The sequence below is a fragment of the Loxodonta africana genome, chromosome 4 (assembly GCF_030014295.1).
Source record: "Loxodonta africana isolate mLoxAfr1 chromosome 4, mLoxAfr1.hap2, whole genome shotgun sequence".
NCBI lineage: Eukaryota > Metazoa > Chordata > Mammalia > Proboscidea > Elephantidae > Loxodonta > Loxodonta africana.
Window position 1 is genome coordinate 114,813,434 of NC_087345.1, and position 24,337 is coordinate 114,837,770.

The window sequence follows — 24,337 nt, forward strand, 5'->3', positions numbered from 1 at the left end:
ACAACGATTTTAAGGGTGGCTCAGGACCGAGCAGTGCTTCGTTCTGTTGTGCATAGGGTCGCTTTGAGTCGGAACTGACTCGACGGCACCTAAGAACATAACAACAACGTGGTAACTCAAATAACCTACCTCTAGTTTGTAGCATTATCCTCAGAAATGAGAAAAGTGTACTATGTAACATATAAAATATTCACATTATCAGTTGTCGTATCATGAGGAATTATCCATAATTACATAGTAAATGTCCAGTTGATTGGTTCTTATGAAACTTATCTATGCTACTATAATTTTTTCTTTCTAACATTTTTTTACTTTCACTTTCAAACTAAAAAACCAAACCTGTTTCCACCAAGTCAATTCCGACTCATAGCAACCCTGTCAGACAGAGCAGAATTGCCCCATAGCGTTTCCAAGGAGCAGCTGGTAGATTTGAACTGCCTATCTTTTGGTTAGCAGCCGAACTCTTAACTGCTGCACCATCTCAGACTCATTAAGTTCTGTTACTCATCATAATATATACCATAATAGCAATATTATTTCAAAACAAGAATAACATTTCAGCATTGCAAAGAAAAATAAAGGTCAGCTAGTCTAATCATTTACACATATGCGTGAATCCTCTTTATAGAAATTTTGGTGAATTATATGTCTTCTGTTTGGGCACTTAAATTGTAGAGCTCATTGTCTCATGAGACAAGCAATTCCATTTTTACTTGATTCTGACTGTTAGAACGGTTTTTTTGTTTGTTTGTTTTAATATATTGATATACTAAGCCTAATAGTACCTTTTCTTAATTTTTTCCTTTAATTCTATTTGTATTCTCTCATCATTATTTGTTAATCTATTGTAAATTGTATAGCATTATAATTATCTGTTTATATACTAGCCTCCACAGGACAGGGCCCACTGGCACATAGCAGTCACTCAATAAATATTGAATGAATGAAGAGTTCTTGTTCTGCCCTCTAAAACTGCACAAAATAAATGAGGAAATATTTCTACCATAAATGGTTACCTTTCAACAAATTTTTTTTGAATCTGTGTAGCGAGGTATGTGTTCTCTATATAGCATAAAAGATCCGTGTATAAAATTTTAAAAGCTAATGCTTTTTTAGACATTCGTAACTCTCTGATAGAAATTCCATAGGCAGAATTCACCAGACAAGGTGGTAAAAATGTTTAAGACCTGAACTTTAGTGGTGGCTCCTGGATTGATTCCCACATTAACGCTGAATTGGGAATTCTGATAATATATTCCTTGATAATGCTGTGTGAGCTTCCAAGAAATGGGAAGCCTACATAATTTATTATAAAATACTGTTTTACCCAGTGTTTGCAATTAAAACAATATTGCTAAAATTGAAATTTGATGAATATATTAATTTCCATTAGATTGCACTTCTTTACTATTTCTTATATTTACCCATAGTGCCTCCAAAGTATGGATGAGGGTTTACATTGCTTGACAATAAAGTAACAGCCAAAACAAACCTATCGCTGTCAAGTTGATTCTGACTAATAGCGACCCTATAGGACAGCGTAGAACCTGCCCCATAGGGTTTCCAAGGAGCGCTTGGTGGATTCGAACTGCTGACCTTTTGTCAGTACTTATTAATTTTGAATAGTTTCTAAATACTCTATGAGCTGAGGGGATATAGTCCATATGGCAAGTAGTTGGTGTTGTTTATCCTGACATCACTCCCTTTTGAAGTAGCTATTATTTCTGCCTGCGTTTTGTGATAGCCGGCAGAAAACTACCTGGAACCAAACAATTTCTATAGATTTTCTTTTGCCGAAATTTGTACTAGTTTTTTTTTTTTTTTTTTCTTTTTTCAATCTTGCTTTTTTTCATAGTTCAATTTTTCTGGTGAAAAATCATCCTTTCTTGGGTTTAGCATCGTCATCCTCAGTTGACCCTACAAAATTCTAGATATTATTCTAAGCCAAATTTTAAGTTTCTTAACAATGCTAGTGCAGCAAGTTGAATGACACAATGCACCTGTGTTCCACATTTAGTCTTTACAATAGAAACCCTTTTCTTTGTCTGGAAGTGTTAAGTCCTGCACATAGAATGGGGGAACTGTTTATGTGAATAGCAGTTTCTAATGAAACGTTCACAGTGACTGAATGTTATAATAATGTCCTACCCTCCTTTATTTTAGGATTCAGCTTCTCCTAAAGAAGTGGTAGGAACCTGTTTTATATAAGTTGTTTCAGAATAAATGTCATGAAGCAAAAATTGTATTTTGAGTTCCTAGCAATGAGATGAGGCTTTGATACATCAGCAGTAGGAAGACTACTACTATAGCTCTCAGTGTCATTCAATAATGTTTTCTTTTAATTTAGTTTGAAACTAAAATTACTTGAAGGTCTAAAATGCTGCAGAGGAAGATAGTAGAACTTGGTTACTCACTTTTCCAGGAAAATTCAGAAATTTCGTAAGAGGACCACTGTTAGCCTTGCATAGTAAATTCTAAAGCTTTTTTTTTTTTTTTTGCAAAAATTAAAAATGGCTGTATAGAAATATTACAATAATTTTTGACCCTTTTTCCTAGGTTCAAAAGTATTAAACACTGGTGGCTTCCGATAGCTAATTAGATTGTCTCTTACACTAACATTAGCTATGCTTTATAGCTGAGTATTTTAAATTAGATTCAATTTCATATAAAAGCAACAACGATAGGAAACATTTATTAAATGTATATTGTATGTTTGGTACAATGTTACATGCTTTTATATGTGCTCGTTTAGTTTCCTTAAAACTCACAAATAATGTGCTATTTATATTTCCCATAATAGGGAAACGAGACTCAGGTTATGTAACATGGTCAAGGTCATAGAGCTAGAGATTATCCTAAGACTTATCCCAGGTATGTCTAATCAAAGCTCGTGCTCTTAAATATACCCTAATGCCTTCCCTTCACACTGCTAGACCCTGCTTTAGATGGAAAAATGAATAATATTGTTTGTGACTTATTCCATAGTGTACAGTGCAGTAGTAAACTCAGCTTGGTTTTGGTAAAAACATTTCTTCTGAATTATAAAGTCTTTTAGATGGGTTTCTCTAGTGGAGATAAAGACCAGAAATGTGAGGTTTTTGCACTTAGATCTAGAATTTTCAAGTCGATAACTTACTGTAGTATAAAAGTTATGCTAAATTTGAACCGAGATAAAAATGAATAAATGTGAACTACTAGCATATATTTAAAAATAATTTAATTTTTAATGAGAAGAGTAAGTGATTCCTTTAATATCTGGGTGCTTTGGAGTCAATAGCTCCTGTGCTTTACTGCCTACATTTGTGTATTTTGTAGTTATTGTTACCCAAATGTCTATTCCTCTTCCCTCTAATTTACTTCTGTCTTTTCCACCGTGATAGTCTTAATTACTTTTTTTTCTAATTTTTATTGTGCTTTAAGTGAAAGTTTACAAATCAAGTCAGTTTCTCATACAAAAATTTATACACACCTTGCTATATACTCCTAATTGCTCTCCCCCTAATGAGGCGGCATACTTCCCTCTACTCTCTCTCCCCCGTCCATTCGGCCAGCTTCTTACCCACTCTGCCAGCCCATCTCAGCTCCAGATAGGAGATGCCAACATAGTCTCGTGTGTCTACTTGATCCAAGAAGCTCACTCTTCACCAGTATCATTTGCTATCCTTTTGTCAGTCCAATCCTTGTTTGAAGAGTTGGCTCAATTGGGAATGGTTCCTGTCTTGGTCTAACAGAAGGTCTGGGGACCATGACCACCAGGGTCCCTCTAGTCTCAGTCAAACCATTAAGTCTGATGTTTTTACAGAGTCTCAATTACTTTTAAAGAATTAAAAATTGAAACATTGCTTCTAGATATACTCAAGGAAACCTTGAGTTCTAAATTGGTTTAAAGTTACTTGTCTAGGCAGATCAATGTCTATTTAATTAAGCCTGTGCGGAATTACCCTAAATTAATTCAAACTACTATCATAAATGAAAAGCATCATGAAACATATCATGGAATATTAATAATTGAGTACCTTGTTCTGTTTTCATAATGGTGAATATATATTTGTAAACAAACTAGTGAGTAAAAAAAAAATTAAAACACAATTTGCTTATCCATTTTACCACTTCTCTGTAATTTTGCTGCTTTTTTAAGACTAGAGTATACAGCTGGAAACCAACAACAATTTCATAGGAAATGAATTAATCTTGAACTCAGAAAATGATATTCTGTATTTGAAGTACTGTCAATAATAAAAATGTGACAGTATTAGAAGCAGTTCTAGCTCCAAATTTCAATTCAGCCACTTTCTAACTGTGCAACTTTGATCAAATGTAACATCTCTGAGCCATTTTCTATCTGTAAAATGGAGGCTATACTGTCTACTTTGTGTAGCTTTTTATTTAATGGCTTTTTTGAGATATAAATAATATATCATAAAATTGACCTATTTAGTGTAAAACTCAATGCTTTTTAGTATATTTACAGAGTTGTGTGACCATTACCACAATCTAATTTTAGAACATTTTTATCACCCCCAAAAGACATTAGCAGTCTGTCCCATCTTCCTCTACCCCTAGCCCTAGCCCTAGTCAGTCATTAATCTACTTTCTGTCTATAGATTTGCTTATAAATGAAATTTTATGTATGAATTCATATAATGTGCAGTCCTTTGTGACTGTCTTCTTTCCCTCAGCATAATGTTTTCAACATTCATTCCTGTTGTGGCGCACCAGTATTTCATTCCTTTTTATTACCCAATACTTATACCCAATGTATAAATTTTTGTGTGGACATATCTTAATTTCTCTTGAGTATATACCTAAGAGTGGAATTGCTAGGTCATATGTGAACTCCGTGTTTAACTTTCTGAGAAGCTGCCAAACCGTTTTCCAAAGTCGCTGCTTTCCTACCAGCAATGTATGAGAGTTCCAGTTTCTTCACATCCTTGTCAACACTTGTTATTGTCTCAAACCTACAAGGATTATAGCCATCCTTGTAGATTTGAAGCAGTAGCTCACTGTGATTTTGGTCTGCATTTCCCTAGTGACTAATGATGTTGAGTATCTGTTTATATGCCTATTTTTTATTTGGGTTTCTTCTCCAGAGAAATGTCCTTTCAGATTCTTTGCCCATTTTTTAAAATGCCTTTTTTTTTTTAATCAAATTGTAAGTTCTTTATATGTTATGCATGTAAGTCGCTTATCAGATATAACATGCAAATATTTTCTCCTATTCTTCCAGTTATTTTCTTACTTTTTTAGTTATTTCATTTTAGCACGAAAGTTTCTAATCTTGATGAAGCCCAATATATCTATTTTTTTATTCTTCTGTCGCTTGTACACTTGGCATCAAATCTGAGAAACCATTGTCTAACCCCGAAGTTATGGAGGTACATTCCTATGTTTTTTTCTAAGAAGTTTATCATTTTAGCTCTTACATTGAGGTCTGTGGTCCAATGTAGTGTCGTTTAGATTATTTATAAAGCATGTAGCACAGTAAATGGCACATTATCAGTGTATCATCTCTATGAAACCAAAGTGAATAAATACATTCTATAAAATATTTTGAGGTCCTTCTCATAATAGCTGTTGTGCTTACTGTTCTTTGCAAGGAGATAATAAGGAACAAAATGTACATACTGTTTAAAAAAATTTTTTTTCCGGTGGATTAGAATGATTGTAGATTTTTAATAATAAGTCATTTAAAATAACAAGAATGCAAAGAGACGAAACACAGTTAAGACGGAACAAATTTGAGCTCATTTAAGATGCTGTTGCCTATATATGTAAAAGAGTTTGGTAGCATAAGGGTATGTTACAGCACTACACAAAATAGTCTCGCTGGAAAGTGTATTGGAATTGAGGAAATCTGATTTGTAATTACTTGTAATGAATGTTAATTTTCTTAGTATATCACAAAATAGTGCTATCATTAGTTTACTTTTTTAAAATAATATTTTAGTAGATTTTTTAAATGTTGGATAGATTATCCACAAGTATCTTGGAGAGTTAAGTAAGTATTTTAAGGAAAGGAAAGGGAAAAACTCATGATGGAAAAGTGGTGAGTTTTTAAACCTTGCTCCTTTTTGCGATGGAGTATATATATTTTTTTCTCTGAGTTCTACTTCTGTATGATGATTTGAAGATGACACTGGCAAGTATTATTTTTGATATACAGGAAGTCTCTGGGTTACAGTCTGTCTTTAAGTTGAATTTGTAGATAAGTACATACGATTCTTATTTAGCATCAGTCAAATGTTTATCTTAGTATACAGTATCCCTGGTGGTGCAGTGGTTAAGAGCTCGGCTGCTAACCAAGAAGTTGGCAGTTTGAATCCATCAGCTGCTCCTTGGAAGCCCTGTGGGGCATTTCTACTCTGCCCTGTAGGGTCACTATGAGTTGGAATCAATGGCAATGGGTTTTTTGTTTGTTTTTTGTGTATAAAACACTTCAGAAACATTTCCAAACTGTGCAGTGTTTTCACGAGCATCACAAAGTAGTGCATGCATTCATTATTACAAACCATTGTATTTACCTCAAATTTTTAATATAATAGGCTTTATGACAGTCCATTCTTAAGTACGAGTTGTCCATAAGTTGGACGTCCGTAACCTGAGAACTGCCTGCGCTTTGATATGTTCAGCTTGTTTCATAAGAACCAAATATTTATTAGAATGAAATTACTCCATCATTTCTGAAAGTAGTCTACCATGTGAAACAGATTGGGATGTGAGAGGCTTTTGTTATAGTACCCTCACCAGCCATGGATATGGGAAGAGGGAGACTCTGAAAGTAACTATAGTTAATAGTTTACTCAAAGGAAATTTGTTTTGCATCATGAATATCTCATGTTAAATAGAAAAGAATACAGATTAGTGAAGGAATCACATTTTTACCCCATCTGAAAGAGGATAATCCTTTTAGGTCATTGACAGGGCAGTGTGAAGAAGAGTTTTACTGAAGTTGCAGCAGCCTTTGGATAAATAGAGGATTTAATAATATTCAAATATTTGTCCCAACCTCAAAGGATATCCTGAAATAGAACTAACTTTACAGATGATACAGGGATTTCCTTGGGCATTTAATGTGTTTTGCTGACTCTTTCATCAATGCAGTTATGGTAGCTATCATTGTGAGAGATTTAGCTTTGGTCCTTTATAAATAATGTCAGCATAGTATGTAGGAATGACAAACTTGAAAATAGAAAATGCCTATTTAAAATCTCTGGAAAATCTTCCCCATGTTTTGATGTCGTTGGACACATGAGAGCTAGGATTTTGAAAGGATTAATTAGCCCAGTCTAAACTTTCCTTCATACTTCAGAATCATATCTCATGGTTGCTACACACTCTTAAGTGTGCACGTAGCCAACACTTTCTGAAATATGTGCTCTATGTGAAACTTTTTTTTTTTTAATTTAAGATACACACCCTTGATTTCACCACTAATTCCACCTCCATTATGTACACTTCTGAGTCGAAATTGACTCGATGGCAGCAGGTTTTGGTTTGATTTGGTTGTTTTCTAGAGTCCTTAGCAAAAATAACTGTCTTGCAACCAAAAGCTGTTGATAATATTTTGGCAAAAAGGAATCCAAAGTACATAAGTTTCTACAGCCATTAAAATTGTTTCCAGGGAACTGTGTGTAGATGATCTGATGGAAAGGAAAGCAGTGTTTTAAAAAGTCTTTGAATCCTTATGTCCACAGACTTGCCAGCAACAAAAAACAACAACAACAAAAAGGGGTTGGAGGGACAAGAGGAGGTTGGAGAGGATTCTGTCCCTTTTGGAACACAAAGGTCTTTCAGTTGTGGGGGTTTGAAATGGGGGTGTTTCAGTAATGGAAAAAAAAATGTTCTAGCATGTGGTAAAAAAAAAGGTAACACGGTTAAAAAAAACACACACACAGCACTGGATGATTACTTTTCTCCATCAAGGCTCCTTTATCCTCATAAGCTCAGACAGTGGTCAGCATGGTAGACACCCCTCCCTGTTTTATCCACCCCTTAACTATGTCCTTTGACAGGACTGGTTTATACAGCTGGGCCTTTGTGAAGCTTTGGGAGAAGTACTACAGAACAGCAGAAAAGATGATAGACAGAGTACCTATAAAATGGCAAATGGTAAACACTATATTGAAGTGCAAGATTCCAGCTTTAAGGTTTTGCTTTTGCTTGGTTCGTTTTTCTTTTATGATTTGTAAAGTAAATACTTTTAAAATTTTTGTTTTAATTTTTGTACTGACAGATTTTATGGTGATGTGGGTAAATTAATTGTGTTAACCAGTGAAATTTCATATCAGCTCTATATTAATAAACATAGTAGGAAAGAACTCAGTTACATTACCATCTGAAATTAGATATTTCTATTACAGTGACATAGTAGTATAGAGAACATACTCATTTTATGTATGCTTAGCCGTAGACCTGATTGAGAAAAAAGAGCAAATATAGCTATTTATTTCAAAAGGTTTATCTCTATGACCATATTTTAAAATAGAAATATATATATATGGGAATTTGAGAGTGATGTTAGGGTTAACCTCATTTGAAACCTAGTGCAAACCTTGTCCTGGGATCTTTTTCGTACTATTATAAGAAATTGATGGTTTTCTTCTTCACAGCATAGCCATGTCCTTTGGATTTTCATTTCTGGGGCAGAAAACTGGTAACCTTTCAGTTTCTACTGAACTTTACCCGTTTATAGAAAAGAGCTAGAATTCCTAACTCTTCCACAGTAGCAGTATGAACCAGGCATTTATTTATTTTTTTTTTCCTTCTAAAAACAACAGGGAATGTGCTAAAACCAGAAAGATTAATGGTAGAAGAAGATAAACAGTTAAGATGTAAAATGAGTTTAGAGGTCAAGCTAGAAAAATAAGAAAGCTTATGGATTTAATTCATACTCATCCAAGCAAAGAAGCTTTGGCATGAAAGAAACCAATGAGGAGGCTCAGCATTCTTATAACATCAACCATAGCTGCATCCCGCTGTTTTGGAGTTTGGGTTGATAGATGCTCGTCGTCTTTGGCAAGGCATCCTTACTTTGGGACTTCTCATGATTATAATGGCAAATTCTTCATTTTACTGAGAAGTTCAGAAAATTTACCTTTGCCTGGTATGCCTATGTTTCACATGAGAAGCTTTTGTTCCAGGAAAGATTTGTGCACTGTGTATATATTCTTTGCTGTCTATTTTGACTGTAACATAAATATTTTGTACTTTGTGCATTTTTCAACAGCTGTTGTAGAAATCAGGCTGCAACCAAGTCTATATGGGGCATGGAAAGAAAGAATGAGTCCCCCCAGTTGGCCAGAATTTACCAACATATAAACTTTTCTTTGTCAGGCTTATTTGGATTTCGAAGAGGCTAAGGGTCATAATATTTTTCTTTATTGGACTACTTAGTTCTCAGCAGCTCTGATGCTGATACTTGGTACTCCTTTGAGCTGTGAGGCTCCTTTTTCATTTCTGCTTGGAAAAAGAAAAGCATTCTCTAGAGGTTTGCTTTAGAAGGCTTAACTTGCTTGATTTCACAATGACCTCTGAAAACAAAAGAAATTAAAACTAGACTGGTTACTTAATTATTTTTGTCATCATTACTAGATTCTAAGTAAATTAAACATGCCATAGATTTTATTTCAAGAAGTACACCATACTAAGAATAAGTCACTTTTGATTATGGAACAATTTGCTATTTATTTAGACTTAGCCAGTAATGTGAGAGGGAAGGAAGGGAGCACAACTGGCTTTTGGGGTGGGGCGGGGGGAGACATTGTAAAAGGAAGCCCAGGTAAGGAGACAGGGAGAGAGGTTCAAAACAAGTACTTAAGATTATTATTTGGGGAAATAAATTTTTGTTTTCTCTTTACAGTTCTATCATTGCAGTACTGTGAAGTCCTGGGAAAGTCAAATTGAATAAGTCATTAAAACAAGTGAAGTGATATTTATACAGAGATCAGTACTCTTGCCTAAATAAAAAAAAAAAAATAGGTTTTATTCCTCAAAACTGTTTTTCCATACACACCTTACCTGACTAGTGATGTTCATAAACAGAATCCATCTTGTCTCACTATGAATATGGAGAATATGGTGAACTATATTTATAGATTATTAAAGACATGCCTACGTGTACATGCACATGTGTACATATGTAGACGCTCATACACTCATGAGGATAACATGAAAAAGTTGACTGGCATTATTTTAGAAAGCAACAATTAAGAGATTATCACTACTCAATTGTAGTGGTGATATTTAGGAATGACTTTTCCTTTGGCTTCCTTTTTATGAGTCAACAAGTCGGAATGAGTTTGTTTCCACTTGTTTTTTCCATTAAAATGCACAAAATTTTCAACTAGATAGTTATGAGTTACATAGTGAATGAGAGTTCTTAGCATCTGATTACGATTAAATTAGGATGGGCTGTCCAATCCCCAATAGAAAGGTTCCCTTAAAAAAAAAGAATATTTATGTTCATTAACGTATCATTAAAAAGCAAAAGTTTCTTCTCTCCTCTCTCTCTCTCTGTGTATGTGTCTCTGTCTCTTCTTACACACACATACACACACTCTATCTCTCAGGCCAACATATATACAAGACACGGACACCTCTCAAACTTCTCTGGCAGGTTCATTCAAGGATAGAACAATAGAAACTGAATTAATTGCTGTCTCACTAGCAATTGTTCTGGCAGAGAGCTGAAAAAGATACTCTCTATTGCAGCAATTCTACAGACAGTTTTTAAAGATAAATTTTTATAGATCTTGAAAATAGATAAGGCTTTCATACAATATTCATTCACTATTCTACCCAGCTGTCTATAATCTGAAATTGTATACATGTGGCAACCATGTGTCTCAGAAAAATTCAAAAGGTTCTGATTTTTTTTAACTTTATTTCTTTAACCCAGAAGCACACCATTCTGATTAGATAATTTGTGCCAACTTTTGGTTCAGAAAAATGGAACACATATATTAAATACAGGTTTTTTTGGCGGGGGGGGATTACTTCATATTATTATGAAATTTTTTTTTTTACAGAAGGTACTAGAAGAGAGAGTTTTTGCTAATTCCTAGATATTTCCCTGCCATGCTCTATCTGTCCCAGGAATGGGGTATTTGGCTCCACAGTGCTCAGCTTTTAGACTCACAAGGAGACGAGCATCTGGGGAAACTCAGGAGGTGAGCACTTTCACGCTGACTCAGAAACCAGCCGTATGACTCCAGTCTGGCGCTGTCACGCCTGGTTATGGAAAGGCAAGAACAATGCCTCCCTTGAGAAGGGGGAAAAAGTCTACTGCAGTCACAATTTGGATGTAAAATTTAAATCATCTCCCCATATCCTGTGGACTTGGAGCTGTCAGAAAGGCAAAACCCATACTCAAAGGGAAAAAGCCTTTTATTCCCTTAAAAAGGATGTGATGCCCAACTATAAATAACAAGTTTTAGAATCACAGATCTTAAAGCTAGATTATGTAAAGTAATTTATAAATAACCAGAAAAAAGATCTTTGACATTTTTAACCTGTAGATGGCTAAAGGTTATACTTTTTTTTTTTCTGTTTGTGATTAATGATAAATGTATAACAATACATGAATTAAATAATTCACCCCAAATGACTATTTCTGGTCATGTATTGTTTTCTTCCAGACTCATACATTTGTCATTTTAACTATAGCTTAAAAGAAATTTCCCTACAACAGTAAAATGTATTAGTCATTTCTGTTGTGTTTTCTTCAAGATGATTTGGTTGAAAGTTAAAATATTTGGTGATTAAAAAGTTTCTATAATCAAATGTTTAATAACTCAAATACAGTGCTTTTGTTTTTGAGGTAGAAAAATAAAATAATAGCAACTATTAAATGAGTCAAATAAAAGTAAAAGCTAGGCTATGTTTTAAGCAATAAGCATGTATTGCCAGATTCATGTGTAAATCATGAGAAAATCTCATCAGTTCTTTACTTTTTTAAATCTAGAATTCTTTAAAAATGTTTCACTATTCCTTTCATAAAAGTGACTTCGTATCTAGAAACCATAAAAGCTCCTTTAAGCCAGTTTTACTTCATTCTTTTAGCTCCTCAGTCAGATATTTTTAAATAATATTTTATTGTGTTTTTGGTGAACGTTTACACAGTAAATTAGGTTCCCATTTGACAACTTCTATACAAATTGTTCAGTGATCCTCATTCAGATTTTTTATAATGAACACCAATATATTTTCTGAGTATCAATATCGTTATAAAATGACTAGAGATTAATTAGATGTACTATTTTTATTTATCAGGACTACTGTTTTCAGCAATTAGTAACTGTGGAGTGGATTATCAACTAAAAAATAAAACATAAAAATAAGAAATTTTAGCTGACAGATATAATTTAGATAAACTTTGATTCTGTAGCCCAGCTAGTGTGTTACTTATAGTAAAGCAATCTTATTACTTAGAAAATTTTATAGGGATTCTCAGGAATAACATAGAGTCTGATTTTGGAGTAAGTTTTAGTGATTTACAATTATTAGTGAGGAAGTCAGAGAAGAAAGAAAATGAAGGATCAGAACTTTTGAATTCCGAGTGAGAGTAGGATAGAACTTTGCTACCTAAAGCTATTTTTAAATGCTTACCTTTGTCATCTATTTGTCTCACTTGCTTAGAAAAAAAAAGAATATTTTAAAGTTTATTTTCTTGTTTACTTTAAGCACATTAATTTAAGCACTTCTGAAATACGTTATCCAACTGATAAAGTAGAGTTTGTTTCTTTCTGAGAAGGAATTTCTCTTAACTTCCAGTTTTTTTGCTTATTTGTATTTCATTGTCCGCCCTTTCTTGATAGCAACCTGTACCTCTTCATTTTCTTCTCTTGTTGTTTTCCCCCAATCCCTGACTGTTTGGACTGGCTAAAGCTGTTCAGTAAGAGTGATGACACTAGCAAAGAGAAGAGTAAAAAGATGGTGAAGAAGTTAAAAATGGTGCTGTTCTTATCAGAACCCTGATGGCAGAGTGGTTAAGAGCTATGGCTGCTAACCAAGGGGTTGGCAGTTTGAATCCACCAGGTGCTGCTTGGAAACCTTATGGGGCAGTTCTACTCTGTCCTATAGGGTTGCTATGAGTCGGGCTTGGTGGAAATGGGTTTGATTTTTTTTTTTTTTTGGTTCTTATTAGAGAGATGAATGGTATAATAAATCACTTGATCTCAATGCAGGGAACATCTCAGAAACTAAACATATGACAGGGCAAGCATAAGGAACAGCCTTTGTAAAAGTCACTTTAAAAGTTCTTGGTGACTTCAGCATTTTTAATCAACACAGTTTTAAATATAGTTTAAACTTTTTGTAATATGTAATGTTTTCTGTTAACTCAAGTTATATTTCAAGATGGAATAATAAATTTATTCATAAGTAGCTGTAGCTCAAAAAATTAGTTTTGTTTTAAACTTAAATCTTATGCTGAGTTTTGTTTATTTCCATGATGGTGAAATGTATAGAGAGGATTACAAAGGAAGTCCAATCTTAGTACTCCCTATTATCTGTTTAGGAGCCCTTGAGGCGCAGTGGTTAAGCACTTGGCTGCTAACTGAAAAGTTGGCAGTTTGAATCCACCAGCCAATCCCCTGGAAAAAGATGAGGCAGTCTGCTGCTAGAAATATTTACAGCATTGGAAACCTGACGGGGAAGTTTGCTCTGTCCTATAGGGTTACTATGGGTGGGAATCGACTCGACAGCAGTGGGTTTTGGTGATTGTCTGTTTTTATATTTCTGTGAAATCTGTGTCTCTATTTCTATTTATGTCTTATGCCAGGACCCGATGAACTTGTTCATGCCTCTAAATAACAGTATAATGAATGAGGTCTTTGTATGTGTGAAGCAAGGGATAAAGAAGTATGGAGATTGACACGTTCTATATCAGAAACTGATAGAAAAGATTTATAGAAAAGAAAAATTATTTTAAAATGTTGAAGGGCAACATGTTTATCACAAATAAATTTTCTATTTAAAAGACTTCTGAATATTATATATGACAGACTCGGTTATGAAATTTACATAAAACGTTCACAGAGTTAAGCACAAAGCTAACTCTTAACTCAATAAGAAAATAAGTATTTTTAAGACATGAAGAGAGAAAAAGAAAGACTAAACCATAAGATATGAATAACAATGAATGAAATTCATTGATAAAAATAATGGAATTGAATTTTTTTATTTAATAAAGTGATATATTAACTTTGTATAATTTTTATGTTTATAATTCAAATAGAAGTACGGTTATTTGAGTCATTGGAATTAACGCTTGTCTGTTCAAGCTAATGTCTGTGTTGATTCCCTATGTTGCACAGGTTACTGTCAAGATGAATCCAATTCATATCGACCCAAAAGGACAAAGTAGAGCTGCTCCATAGGGTTTCCAAGGAGCGGCTGGTGAATTCGAACTGCTGACCTTTTAGTTAGTAGCCGAACTCTTAACCACTATGCCACCAGGGCTCCTTAGTGGAAAAAAAAAAAAAAACTTTGCTACATACCAAAAACCAAACCAAAACCATTGCTGTGGAGTTGATTCCCAGGGTAGAACTGTTCCAGAGTTCCCTAGGCTGTAAGCTTTACGGGAGCAAATGGACAAGTCTTTTTTCCTGGAAAGAGGCTAGTGGGTTCAAAATGCCAACATTTTGGTTAGTAGCTGAGTGCTTAACCACTGTGCCACAAGGGTTCTGTATTTGATATGAGTCAATTCCGACTCATTTCGACCCTATAGGACAGAGTAGAACTGCCCCATGGGGCTTCCAAGGCATAGCTGGCGGATCCAAACTGCCAACCTTTTTGTTAGCAGCCGAGCTCTGAACCACTGCGCCACAAGGGCTTCCCATTTGATACAAAGTAGAGTTTAATTCTTATCTTCTACTAGCCTTCTCACACCGGCCTTGATTACAAAAGGAACCAGATAAGTAAATGTAAATGTCCTAAATAAATTGTCATGCTCTTGGACAGAGTCAAGGCATATAACTTACAGAAAAGTAGTATCATCTTTGGATATGAGGGATTGCTAATTTCTATTTTATCTCGTATATCCCATATTTATTGTTCCCTTGAGAAGGTACATCCCTCCAAATATTTTCGTTTTTAAAATGTGTTCTGCTACGCTCAACATATAATGTAAGAAAGGCAACATTAAAAACAAGTATTTGGAAGAGCAATTAATGGAAGTCATAAGTTAAATAAATGTCATGCTCCAGAATGTAAAATTGTTCAATTTCATAATGTTTATGTTTGTAGAATTGCGAAGAGAATAGTTATGTTGCTTCTCATCATTTTGACCTCTCTTCATCTGTCTTCTTTGCTTGATCCTCTTTATTCGCTTGCCTCCTAAAGGTGGATGATCTGCAAGGTTCAGGCTTTTTTTTTCTTTTTTCCTTCTCCCTCTCCTCTGTTTTCCTCTTATTTTTCCCTTGGAGACATCATTCTCTTTTTACCCAATGTCTGGTATAGTGCAAAGACTAGATAGTATGAGTAACAAAAGCTTTTTAACTACTCTATGCCTCAATTTCCTTTTCTTTAAACCAAAAATAATACAGACTCAGAACATTAAAGAAGGCAATAAGGAATAATAACAGCAATTATTGGATTACTCTATACTTTTGTTTAAAAGACTACACTCCATCATTTACTTCTACAGAAGCCCTGTATTTTGTTTATCTACTATTTTTTTTAATTCTGCCATCAACAAAGACTTATTTCTAAAACCAAATTTTGTTTTTTTTCCACTAATTGTTCTTTTTCTTTTATACATTCCTCTTAATAGCATGACTGTTCTCTAAATTATTATATTACTTTATATTATAATATAAATTATATACAGTCATGTAATATGTTTATCTTTAAATTATCTCACCCACTCTTTCAACTGCTTTGGTTCCTACCCTCGACCTTCTATCAGTTACTAAATTCTGAAGATTTTTTAACTAAAATACTATTTTGATAAAGTTATTCTGTGGCTCAGAAACATTCAGCAGTTCCTTTCTGTCTTAAATATAAATTTCAGATCATTTGTTTAACCATTCAAAGTTGATCTTACACTATAAATTCCAAGGGGAGAAGAGATTATTTTTGTTCATAGCTACTTGCCCAGTACTTACAATCCTTCCTAAAGATAGTAGAATCTCAATAAACATATGATAAATGAATATCTACTCATTAAAACCAGCAACCTTTTGACTATCCCTAGCTATGGACAGCTGCAAGAGCTAATCTTATAGGATAAATATGCTTGGAAAATGTTGCAATATTCTCATACAAAAAGGACATCTAGCTCAGTAGTTCACAGCACTCTTGTTTTTAATAATTTCTATGTGAAGGAATTTGTAAACCTTGTTTAATCGGGCTTTCAATGTGCCTTCATCCAACAGTGAAAGACCCAGGAGTTTTCAGTCACTTTCATATGGACCAGAGCAGCCTGATGGTGCAGAATGTTACAGAGAGACATAAAAGAAAAGCGACTCCTTGTAAAAAAGCAAGTTGTCCATATAAGGAAGAATGTTTCTTATCTGTTCTGTTTGTGTAATTTCAGCAACTCTAGGATCATCATAGATTAGAGATGGGATTCTGTTCTTATTCCTCCATCTCCCCCTTTTTCTAAGTAAGCTTCCTCCCTCCATTTATATTGCACTTTCTGAAAGTATCTTTACGTCTTTGTTTTTATCATTATTTCCTACATGAAATTCCCTCTCCATTTATTCCCAAGGCTTCTATTTGTCCTTCTTACCCCTCAAAATCCCGCTAGTTGGTCATTTCCCTGAAGCATTCCAGGGTGCCATGTCCTCATGAAGTCCTCAGGTGTTTGGCTATAATGTCATTTGCCCTTAATCATTATTTCTCCTTTTATTTAAAATCTTCTCAACACTTCATAAGCTTCTTAAAGAAGCTATCATCATAACATAACAAGGCACTTTTCACATTAGATATATTGTCTGTCTTAAGTCAGTTTCTTTAAAATCTGGATTTTGTTCATTGGTAAATCGAGGACGTACCACAGGGATGACAAAAAACATCTCTGAATGAATACAAAAAAGCATACCTTAGCCTAGAGTCTCCAATTTTTCCAAGGTACCTTGGCACTACAACACAACCATGTAGTGCAGGGTGCCGGAATTGGAACCCCTACATATCTCAGATGAACAATATATGGAAATTTCTGGTGCTTTCTAAATGCCATTTGAAATCAATAACTCTTCTTAGTCCAAGATGAAACCCATGGGTAGATGAAGAAAAAATTAATGTTATTGGCAATTTTTTATCAATCTTTTTAGAAATACTGGGTCAGAATAAACATTAAAAATGCAAACAATAAATTGACAGCTCTTTACATAATTCATGTTCTTTTCTTTCTGACTTAGTATCCTATTGTTTTAAGTATGACCCTGGCCATTTTTATTACAATACTTTAACAAATTATTGAGAAATCTTTTTCCTGTCTAACACATTAGGAATATTCTATAAATCCCTGACAATGGAATTGAAATAAATATGAAATAGCATCAGTTCTCACTATTCAGATTCCATATCTGCAAATTTGCCTACTCACTAAAATTTATTCATAACGTCAAAATTAATATGGCTCTTTTGCAGTCATTTATGGTTATACCCAGAGTGGCAAAAACTTTGAGTGATACACACATTCCCAGATGAGGTCAAACAAGGTGACTTTGCCTTTTTGTATTAGCTCTCATACTGTAAACAAGTCTACTTTTTAGATCTACTTTTTTACATTTTTTTTTATGCTTTTTGTTGGTGATTTCATTGTTTAAAATGGCCCCCAAGTATAATTCTGAAGTTCTGTCTAGTTTTCCTAAGTGCAAGAAGACTGTGATTCGCCTAATGCTTCATTCAGGAGTAAGTTGCAGCTGTTGGTTGTGAGTTTTATGTTAATGAATCAACAATGTATATTAAATCAGGTGCCTTTAAACAAAAATATACATGAAACAATATTATGTATTGATTAGCTGACAAAAAATGTTGTGACCAGAGGCTCACAGGAACCTAACCCCATATTTTCTCTAAGAGGAGTGGTTTAGAGGAGTGGTTTAGTATTCATTAATTCAGTATTTGAAACAACTTTATAGAAAGTGACTACTGTGAGTAATGAGAATCATCTGTATGTAATATTTGACTATCAGTTGCCCTTTGGCACCATGATCTTATCATGTTCAGTGTATGTAGAGCATGCGTACCTAGTTGTGTATAAAGATCATTTTGAAAATGAAATGACCCTAAGTTGTAAAAACAGCAGTAATATCTGTCTACCTTATGTCTACTTGTAGACTTTATTTAATTTTTCATGTTGTTGTTGATACCCACCCACTGCCGTTGAGTTGGTTCTGACTCATAGCGACCATATATGAGTTGTTGTTGATGGCAACTATTAATTAGTTTTCATGTGGTGCAGTTATTCCACAAAAAGCCTTATGAGGTAGATATTATATCTCATTTTAGAAATAAATAAATTGAGACCTGGAGATTAAATAATTCTCACAGCTAGCATGTGGCAGAATCAGTATTTTAATCCATATCTCTCTGACCCCAAAGCTCTTTTTCTCCCCACCATGCTATCATTTTTTAATAGACTATCTTCAGTACTAGAATATACTGTTCTTTAGAAACTTCTAACACTAAGAAAAATATTATTTAATATATAATAAATTCAACACTGATTAGAGGCATTTCTTTGGGGAATACATTTTAAATTTAAAAAATAGTGATAAATAAAAGAAGTATAAATAATTTTCTGTCCCTCGTCCCCGTGGTCTAGAATAAGAACAGATGATTCTGTAAACCCTTTTTGTTTGTTGAGCAAAAAAGTGTAGATTTTTTAAAGTCAGATCAACTTTAAATATTACAAGAGAGTTTTTTTTTTTAATTAAACATTTTAACTCACTTCTATGTAAAACTTTTAATGAAAGGAAAAAGAACTATTTAAATAAAAATTTTGCCACATATTCTGATAATATTCTGAATCAGAATCAAGAACAACAACAACAAAAAAGCTTAAATTCTTATTCAGTTATCTAAACCCGTTGGCATATAAGCCTTATTAGTTCATGAAAACAAAACATCCCTGTTTGTTTGTTTTTTTCTCTTAAGTATTCTAGGGGGGCTAAATATGTTCTGAGAATCACATGTAAGTAATCTTTCATAGTGTTGTAAAAATGGAATTGAAATATTTTTACATTCTCACCATTTTACTTTGATATACTTTGATCTTGCAATTCTGATATTAGAACTAAATGCTACAATTGGGTGATCCTCTAGGTGATGGAAAGTGAATTCTCAAATTTTTCAAGATTAACAGTGATTGCAGCATTTATCATTAATAAGCTTTAAACAGATATCAAACTTTTGTCAATTGCTCTGAGGTTTGCTTTTTACCAATATTTTTACATTTCACAATGATCTTACTTTTAAAGAAATACAAATTTGTTATAATAGCAATCATTTATTTATGTTGTTTATTTTTTGAGGAAAGAAATTTTTGTTATTTCCCTTCTTTCAACTGCCAACAGTATTTGCTATTCAAAGATGTTCTGTCTTCAATAAAGTCCATCAAAGTGTAAAACTAGATGGGTATTTTTCTTTTCTTTAAAATGGAATGGTCTTTCATTATGCAGTGTTCTTAGGTGAATCTCCTTGTTTAAGAAGCCAGAATACAAGAGAGTGCTATATTAGTGTATTATTCTCACAACAAACAAGCACTGTTCTGTTGCTACCTGCTTGGCCATTGTTTCTGATTGTGTGTGCTTTGCAGTGGTATTTGGATGGTTTCCTGCTCTCTGCCAGCACAAAAAGGCATTTCTGTTACAATGGCCCCTAACCACACAATGACGGCATTAAGGATTTATGTGAAGGTTTCATTATTTTCTCTTCTTTTGTTCCTTCCAGGATGTCTTCCAAGCGGCCAGCCTCTCCGTATGGGGAAGCAGATGGAGAGGTAGCCATGGTGACAAGCAGACAGAAAGTGGAAGAAGAGGAGAGTGACGGGCTCCCAGCCTTTCACCTTCCCTTGCATGTGAGTTTTCCCAACAAGCCTCACTCTGAGGAATTTCAGCCAGTTTCTCTGCTGACGCAAGAGTCTTGTGGCCATAGGACTCCCACTTCTCAGCACAATACAATGGTAGGTTTCTCATGGTCTATTATGCCTACACTCACTTCTTGACCAGTTTACTCCTCTGATATAGTTTGGCTTCAGTCCTTTGCTTTATAAATATCATCTACTTATGAGGCATACACAAAACTCACTCCTTGCATCTTAGAATTCATTATAAATAAATTGATTTCAGTAGGCAGTATAAGCTGTAGTATTTCCTTTTTGTATTTTTAAGAACCCTGATTTTTGAGACACTTACTATGTAATTCGAGGGGAAAGTTGTATGAAATATAAGAAGAATGTTAAAATGACACATTTAACATTTGTCAGCATGAACGTTAGACGTCATACTATTTCTCGTAAAAGGTTTTTCCAGATACAGTTACAACCACAATAGTTTTGAACATTTCTACCATGATAAATTAGTGTTTTTCCATTTTTTTTTCCCATATTTGATTCCATTCTTCCTTACAGTGCTTGGGATTTTGCATAAAAATGTATTTCATAGAGCCTACAGTTTTCATGGAGCCCTAGTGGTGCAGTGGTTAAGTGCTACGGCTACTAACCAAAAGGTCAGCAGTTCAAATCCACCAGCCACTCCTTAGAAACTCTATGGGTCAGTTTCACTCTGTCCTATAGGGTTTCTATGAGTCAGAATCAACCCAATGGCAATGGAATTAAAAAAAAAAAAAAGTTTTCTAATGTGACAGCATAATCTCTAACTCAATCTCTTTCATACTGGTATTTTCCTAAATCAGTAATTTCCTGGTGTACTCTAATCCAGAATGTCTAACTCAGGACAATAGTTCTGGTCCCTTATCCTGAGACCTTGATCACTGTAGGAGATTAAGAAGCTGTGGCTTCCCAAGTGAGAAGGGAAAAAGCAGCATAACATCTCTGAAGCTTAAACAGCACACACACACGCGCGCACACACACACACACACACACAGGCACACAATAAGGCATTTCAGTCTTGCTTAGGAACTTAGAGGCATAGAATCAGCATGTTGAAAGACAGCCAGCACTTACCTGCCTGTAAAGCCACCTTCGTCTTTTCAACGTGGCTGCTTGGGCTGGATGTCGCATTTTTGTGACTGCTCCTCTTTTTCTTCTTTCAAGGCTACCAGTGCTGTTAATTTGAACCAGATTTTCACCAACATAAATATGTTTTATCACACATTCTCATACCTTTAAAAACAGCTGTGATTCTGTTAAATCTTTTTTTTTTTTTTTTTGCTTTCTTCAGGAAGTTGCTGTATATTATAAATGTGCTTGGTATGAAATATGTCTACTCGTTCATGCTATTACATTATTGTATATGGAATTAAATCAACAAGGTGAATCGGATATCTTCCTATGGAGTAAAAAAGACACTGTTCTTTGATTTTCACATTAGATTTAAATATGCCAATTAAACATTCTAGGAATAGAGATCAAAATTTCTTGGGGCATTTGGCTCTGTGCCAAGATGTTTCTACGAAGAATAATGGTTTGGCTAACTTGTATGTCACTGCTTATATGGGAGATGTTGTTTTAAATATGTATATAAACTAATTTAACCTTCACAATAATTAAATGATGTGTTATTATTATATAGATGGGAAACTGAGTCACAGAGAGGTTAAATAACTCCTTCAAATCACAGCCAATTCATGGAGGAACCAAGTTTTACCTAGGCAGTCTGGCTTTGGAGTCCATGCTCATAAACCTTATGTAATGCTGCTCCTCCGTAAAAGCACAGACATATTTTATTTTCTGATTATTATTTTGCGAGTTAAGTAGTACTGTACATAATTCCTCTCTCTCCCTCCATTACGATTTCATGTTAGTTAAGTGACAATGATGTAGCTTATTGGCCTTATCTTATTAAGAATGGAAAAGAAAAGGGAAAGAAAAGTAGTGCCCAGTTCAACAGGGTAAGGATGTTAGCCTCTCCATTTGACATTGCACTATCGTTAATACCTTTTTCCTTCTTAATATTTTGACCATATTCTTCCCTTAAAGAGTACCTTATTGAGAATGAATCTTGGTTTGGTTTTCCTGGCATAGTACTATCAACATGAACATACAGATGTGAGGGAGTGAATAAGCAGAGATTAATTATATATAAGAATGGATATGAGAAAAGGATATTAAATTCCATATTATAGTTAGCATGAGCGGAGACTGTGATACAGGCAATTAGTGGAAATAAAACCATTCAGGTTTTAGTGGAGAATTCAGTCCAACTAGAAAAAAACTATGAGTTGCCAACTGTGTACCAAGGTTTTGGTGAGGACATTGGAAATAGATTTGAGAAATACATGATCTCTTTCCTCAAGGAACTCTATCTAAAGCAGGAGTTCTTAACTGGAGGCCTGTGGATCTCCTGAAGACAAATGTGAAAAATCCTTCATATATGAGCACATCTCTTGAGGACTGTGGTTTTCATCAGATTCTCAAGTAGGTCTATAACCCAAAAGGTTAAGGCCTGGTGTTCCAGAAGTTAATGCACTTTGGAGAACAATGATTCACCTTAGTTCTAATGACATCAGCATTGACACTTCTTCTTACTACATGTCTAATTAATCTCTAATTTTTTTTCTGCCTCAAATGTTTCATGATTCCAGCTGCTTTTAATCTCTTGAGTAGACAGCTATATGATCACAAATTTACACCCTCTTCTCTTTCTAATCTTTCTTCCAACTTCCACTGGAACTGTTCCCCTGAGAAATGAGGTGGATTGTTTGCCTTTCTTTCTAAGCCAGTGTGCATCCTTATTGTGTACAGGGTTTAGTTCAAAACTCCTTATCTTTACATAAAATTCTATGTAGACTAGCACCAAACTATCGCTTTAGTCTCCTTTCCTGCCATATTTTGCTATGGACCCAATGCTCCAGTTATGCCAAACTTTTCATATATATTCATGAACATACCAGATGACCTTTGAATTGCCCAGCTGTAATCTGTCACCTAGTAAACTCTATTTTCATATTTTATCTTTTTGGGGAACATGTTTCTCCCACAAGACTAGGCTCAAAAATTGCCTCATTGTAGATGCCATCATTGGCTTCCCAAGGAATGATTATTGTATTATTCTTTTTTCCATAGCACTTGTTTATATCTTTTCTAATAGTGTACATTATAAAGTATGTGTTTATGTCTGCCTTCCTATGCACTGTATTTCTCCTTGAAGGCACAGACATATATATATTTATATTTATAGTGCCTAGCAAAAAATAGACAATTACATTATTGACTAAATGGCTGAGTTTATATGAATGAGTAAATAACAGTATATTTCAGGCAAAGCTGTTAAAGAGACTAATTCACGACAACTATGTTGATTTTCTGGAAATTTTAAAACTAAGAGAGAATCTACTAATATAGTAGATTCAGAAAACAAAAGGTATATAACACTAGTCATATTTAGCTATTTAGTTGATTAAGATATTGTTCTCCCTTATTAAAATTATTGAATATATTTATCGTATTGTTATTCAATATGAATACTTAATCCTTATTTGGACACTAGGCCATTGTCATAGTCACATAATAGGTCCTTTTATTTCTGTAGGGAAGTACAGTCTCTATCTGATTCCCATTCAATGTCTTTGAAAACAGAGAGGATGTTTCATAGTCTTTATAGCATAGAGTTTAATTTAAGAAAAAGGAAAGATAAATTTTATTGCGTATTTATATGGGACATTCATACTCTATTCTCAAATATTGAAGGAAGATATTGGGAATTCTCCATATTGTATCACCTCATAGGTCAGAGACAATGTAAAACTGAATGACCCCTGTCATTCTGGCTTTAAATTGTAGAGAGGTGATTTTGACATTAAACTTAAGTTAGGAAACAACTGAAAGAAAAGCTCTGTATACTTCATGATTGTTGCCCTGTAAAGTTTTTGAAGAATTAGTCTTCCTTGTTCAGATTATTGATATACAGTGTTAAGGTCCAGAATTGGACTACATAAGGAGATAATTTTTCCTTTCTGAGGTTGTATTTATTGCCTCAGTATTCTGGAAAAATAAACTAAGTGCCTAACTGAGATCAATTCGTAACTGGTATGAATGCTACAAGTCCATCTATTTCTGGAAGATTTTACTCATTGTTCATAGTACACTATGGATAAACTATCTTAAGAAGATTATATATGTGTATTCATAAAATATGGTCATATTTCTGATCAATATAAGATTGAGACACAGATTGTTATAAGGCTATGAAAAAAAACTGATGC

At 34.1% G+C, this 24,337-nt stretch overlaps 1 protein-coding gene across 9 annotated transcripts in view; it reads left to right on the top strand.

The window, feature by feature from the left end:
- The window catches only part of SOX5 (SRY-box transcription factor 5), a 1,149,712-nt gene that overhangs the window by 731,711 nt on the left and 393,664 nt on the right, over positions 1-24,337 (top strand). For 8 of the 9 annotated variants that reach the window (XM_064284479.1, XM_023554801.2, XM_064284484.1 and 5 more), the window contains one exon: positions 19,903-20,134. In XM_064284479.1, the coding sequence (XP_064140549.1) occupies positions 19,903-20,134 (232 nt within the window). The remainder of the gene's footprint in view (positions 1-19,902; positions 20,135-24,337) is intronic. The other variant, XM_064284485.1, reaches the window with a different exon arrangement.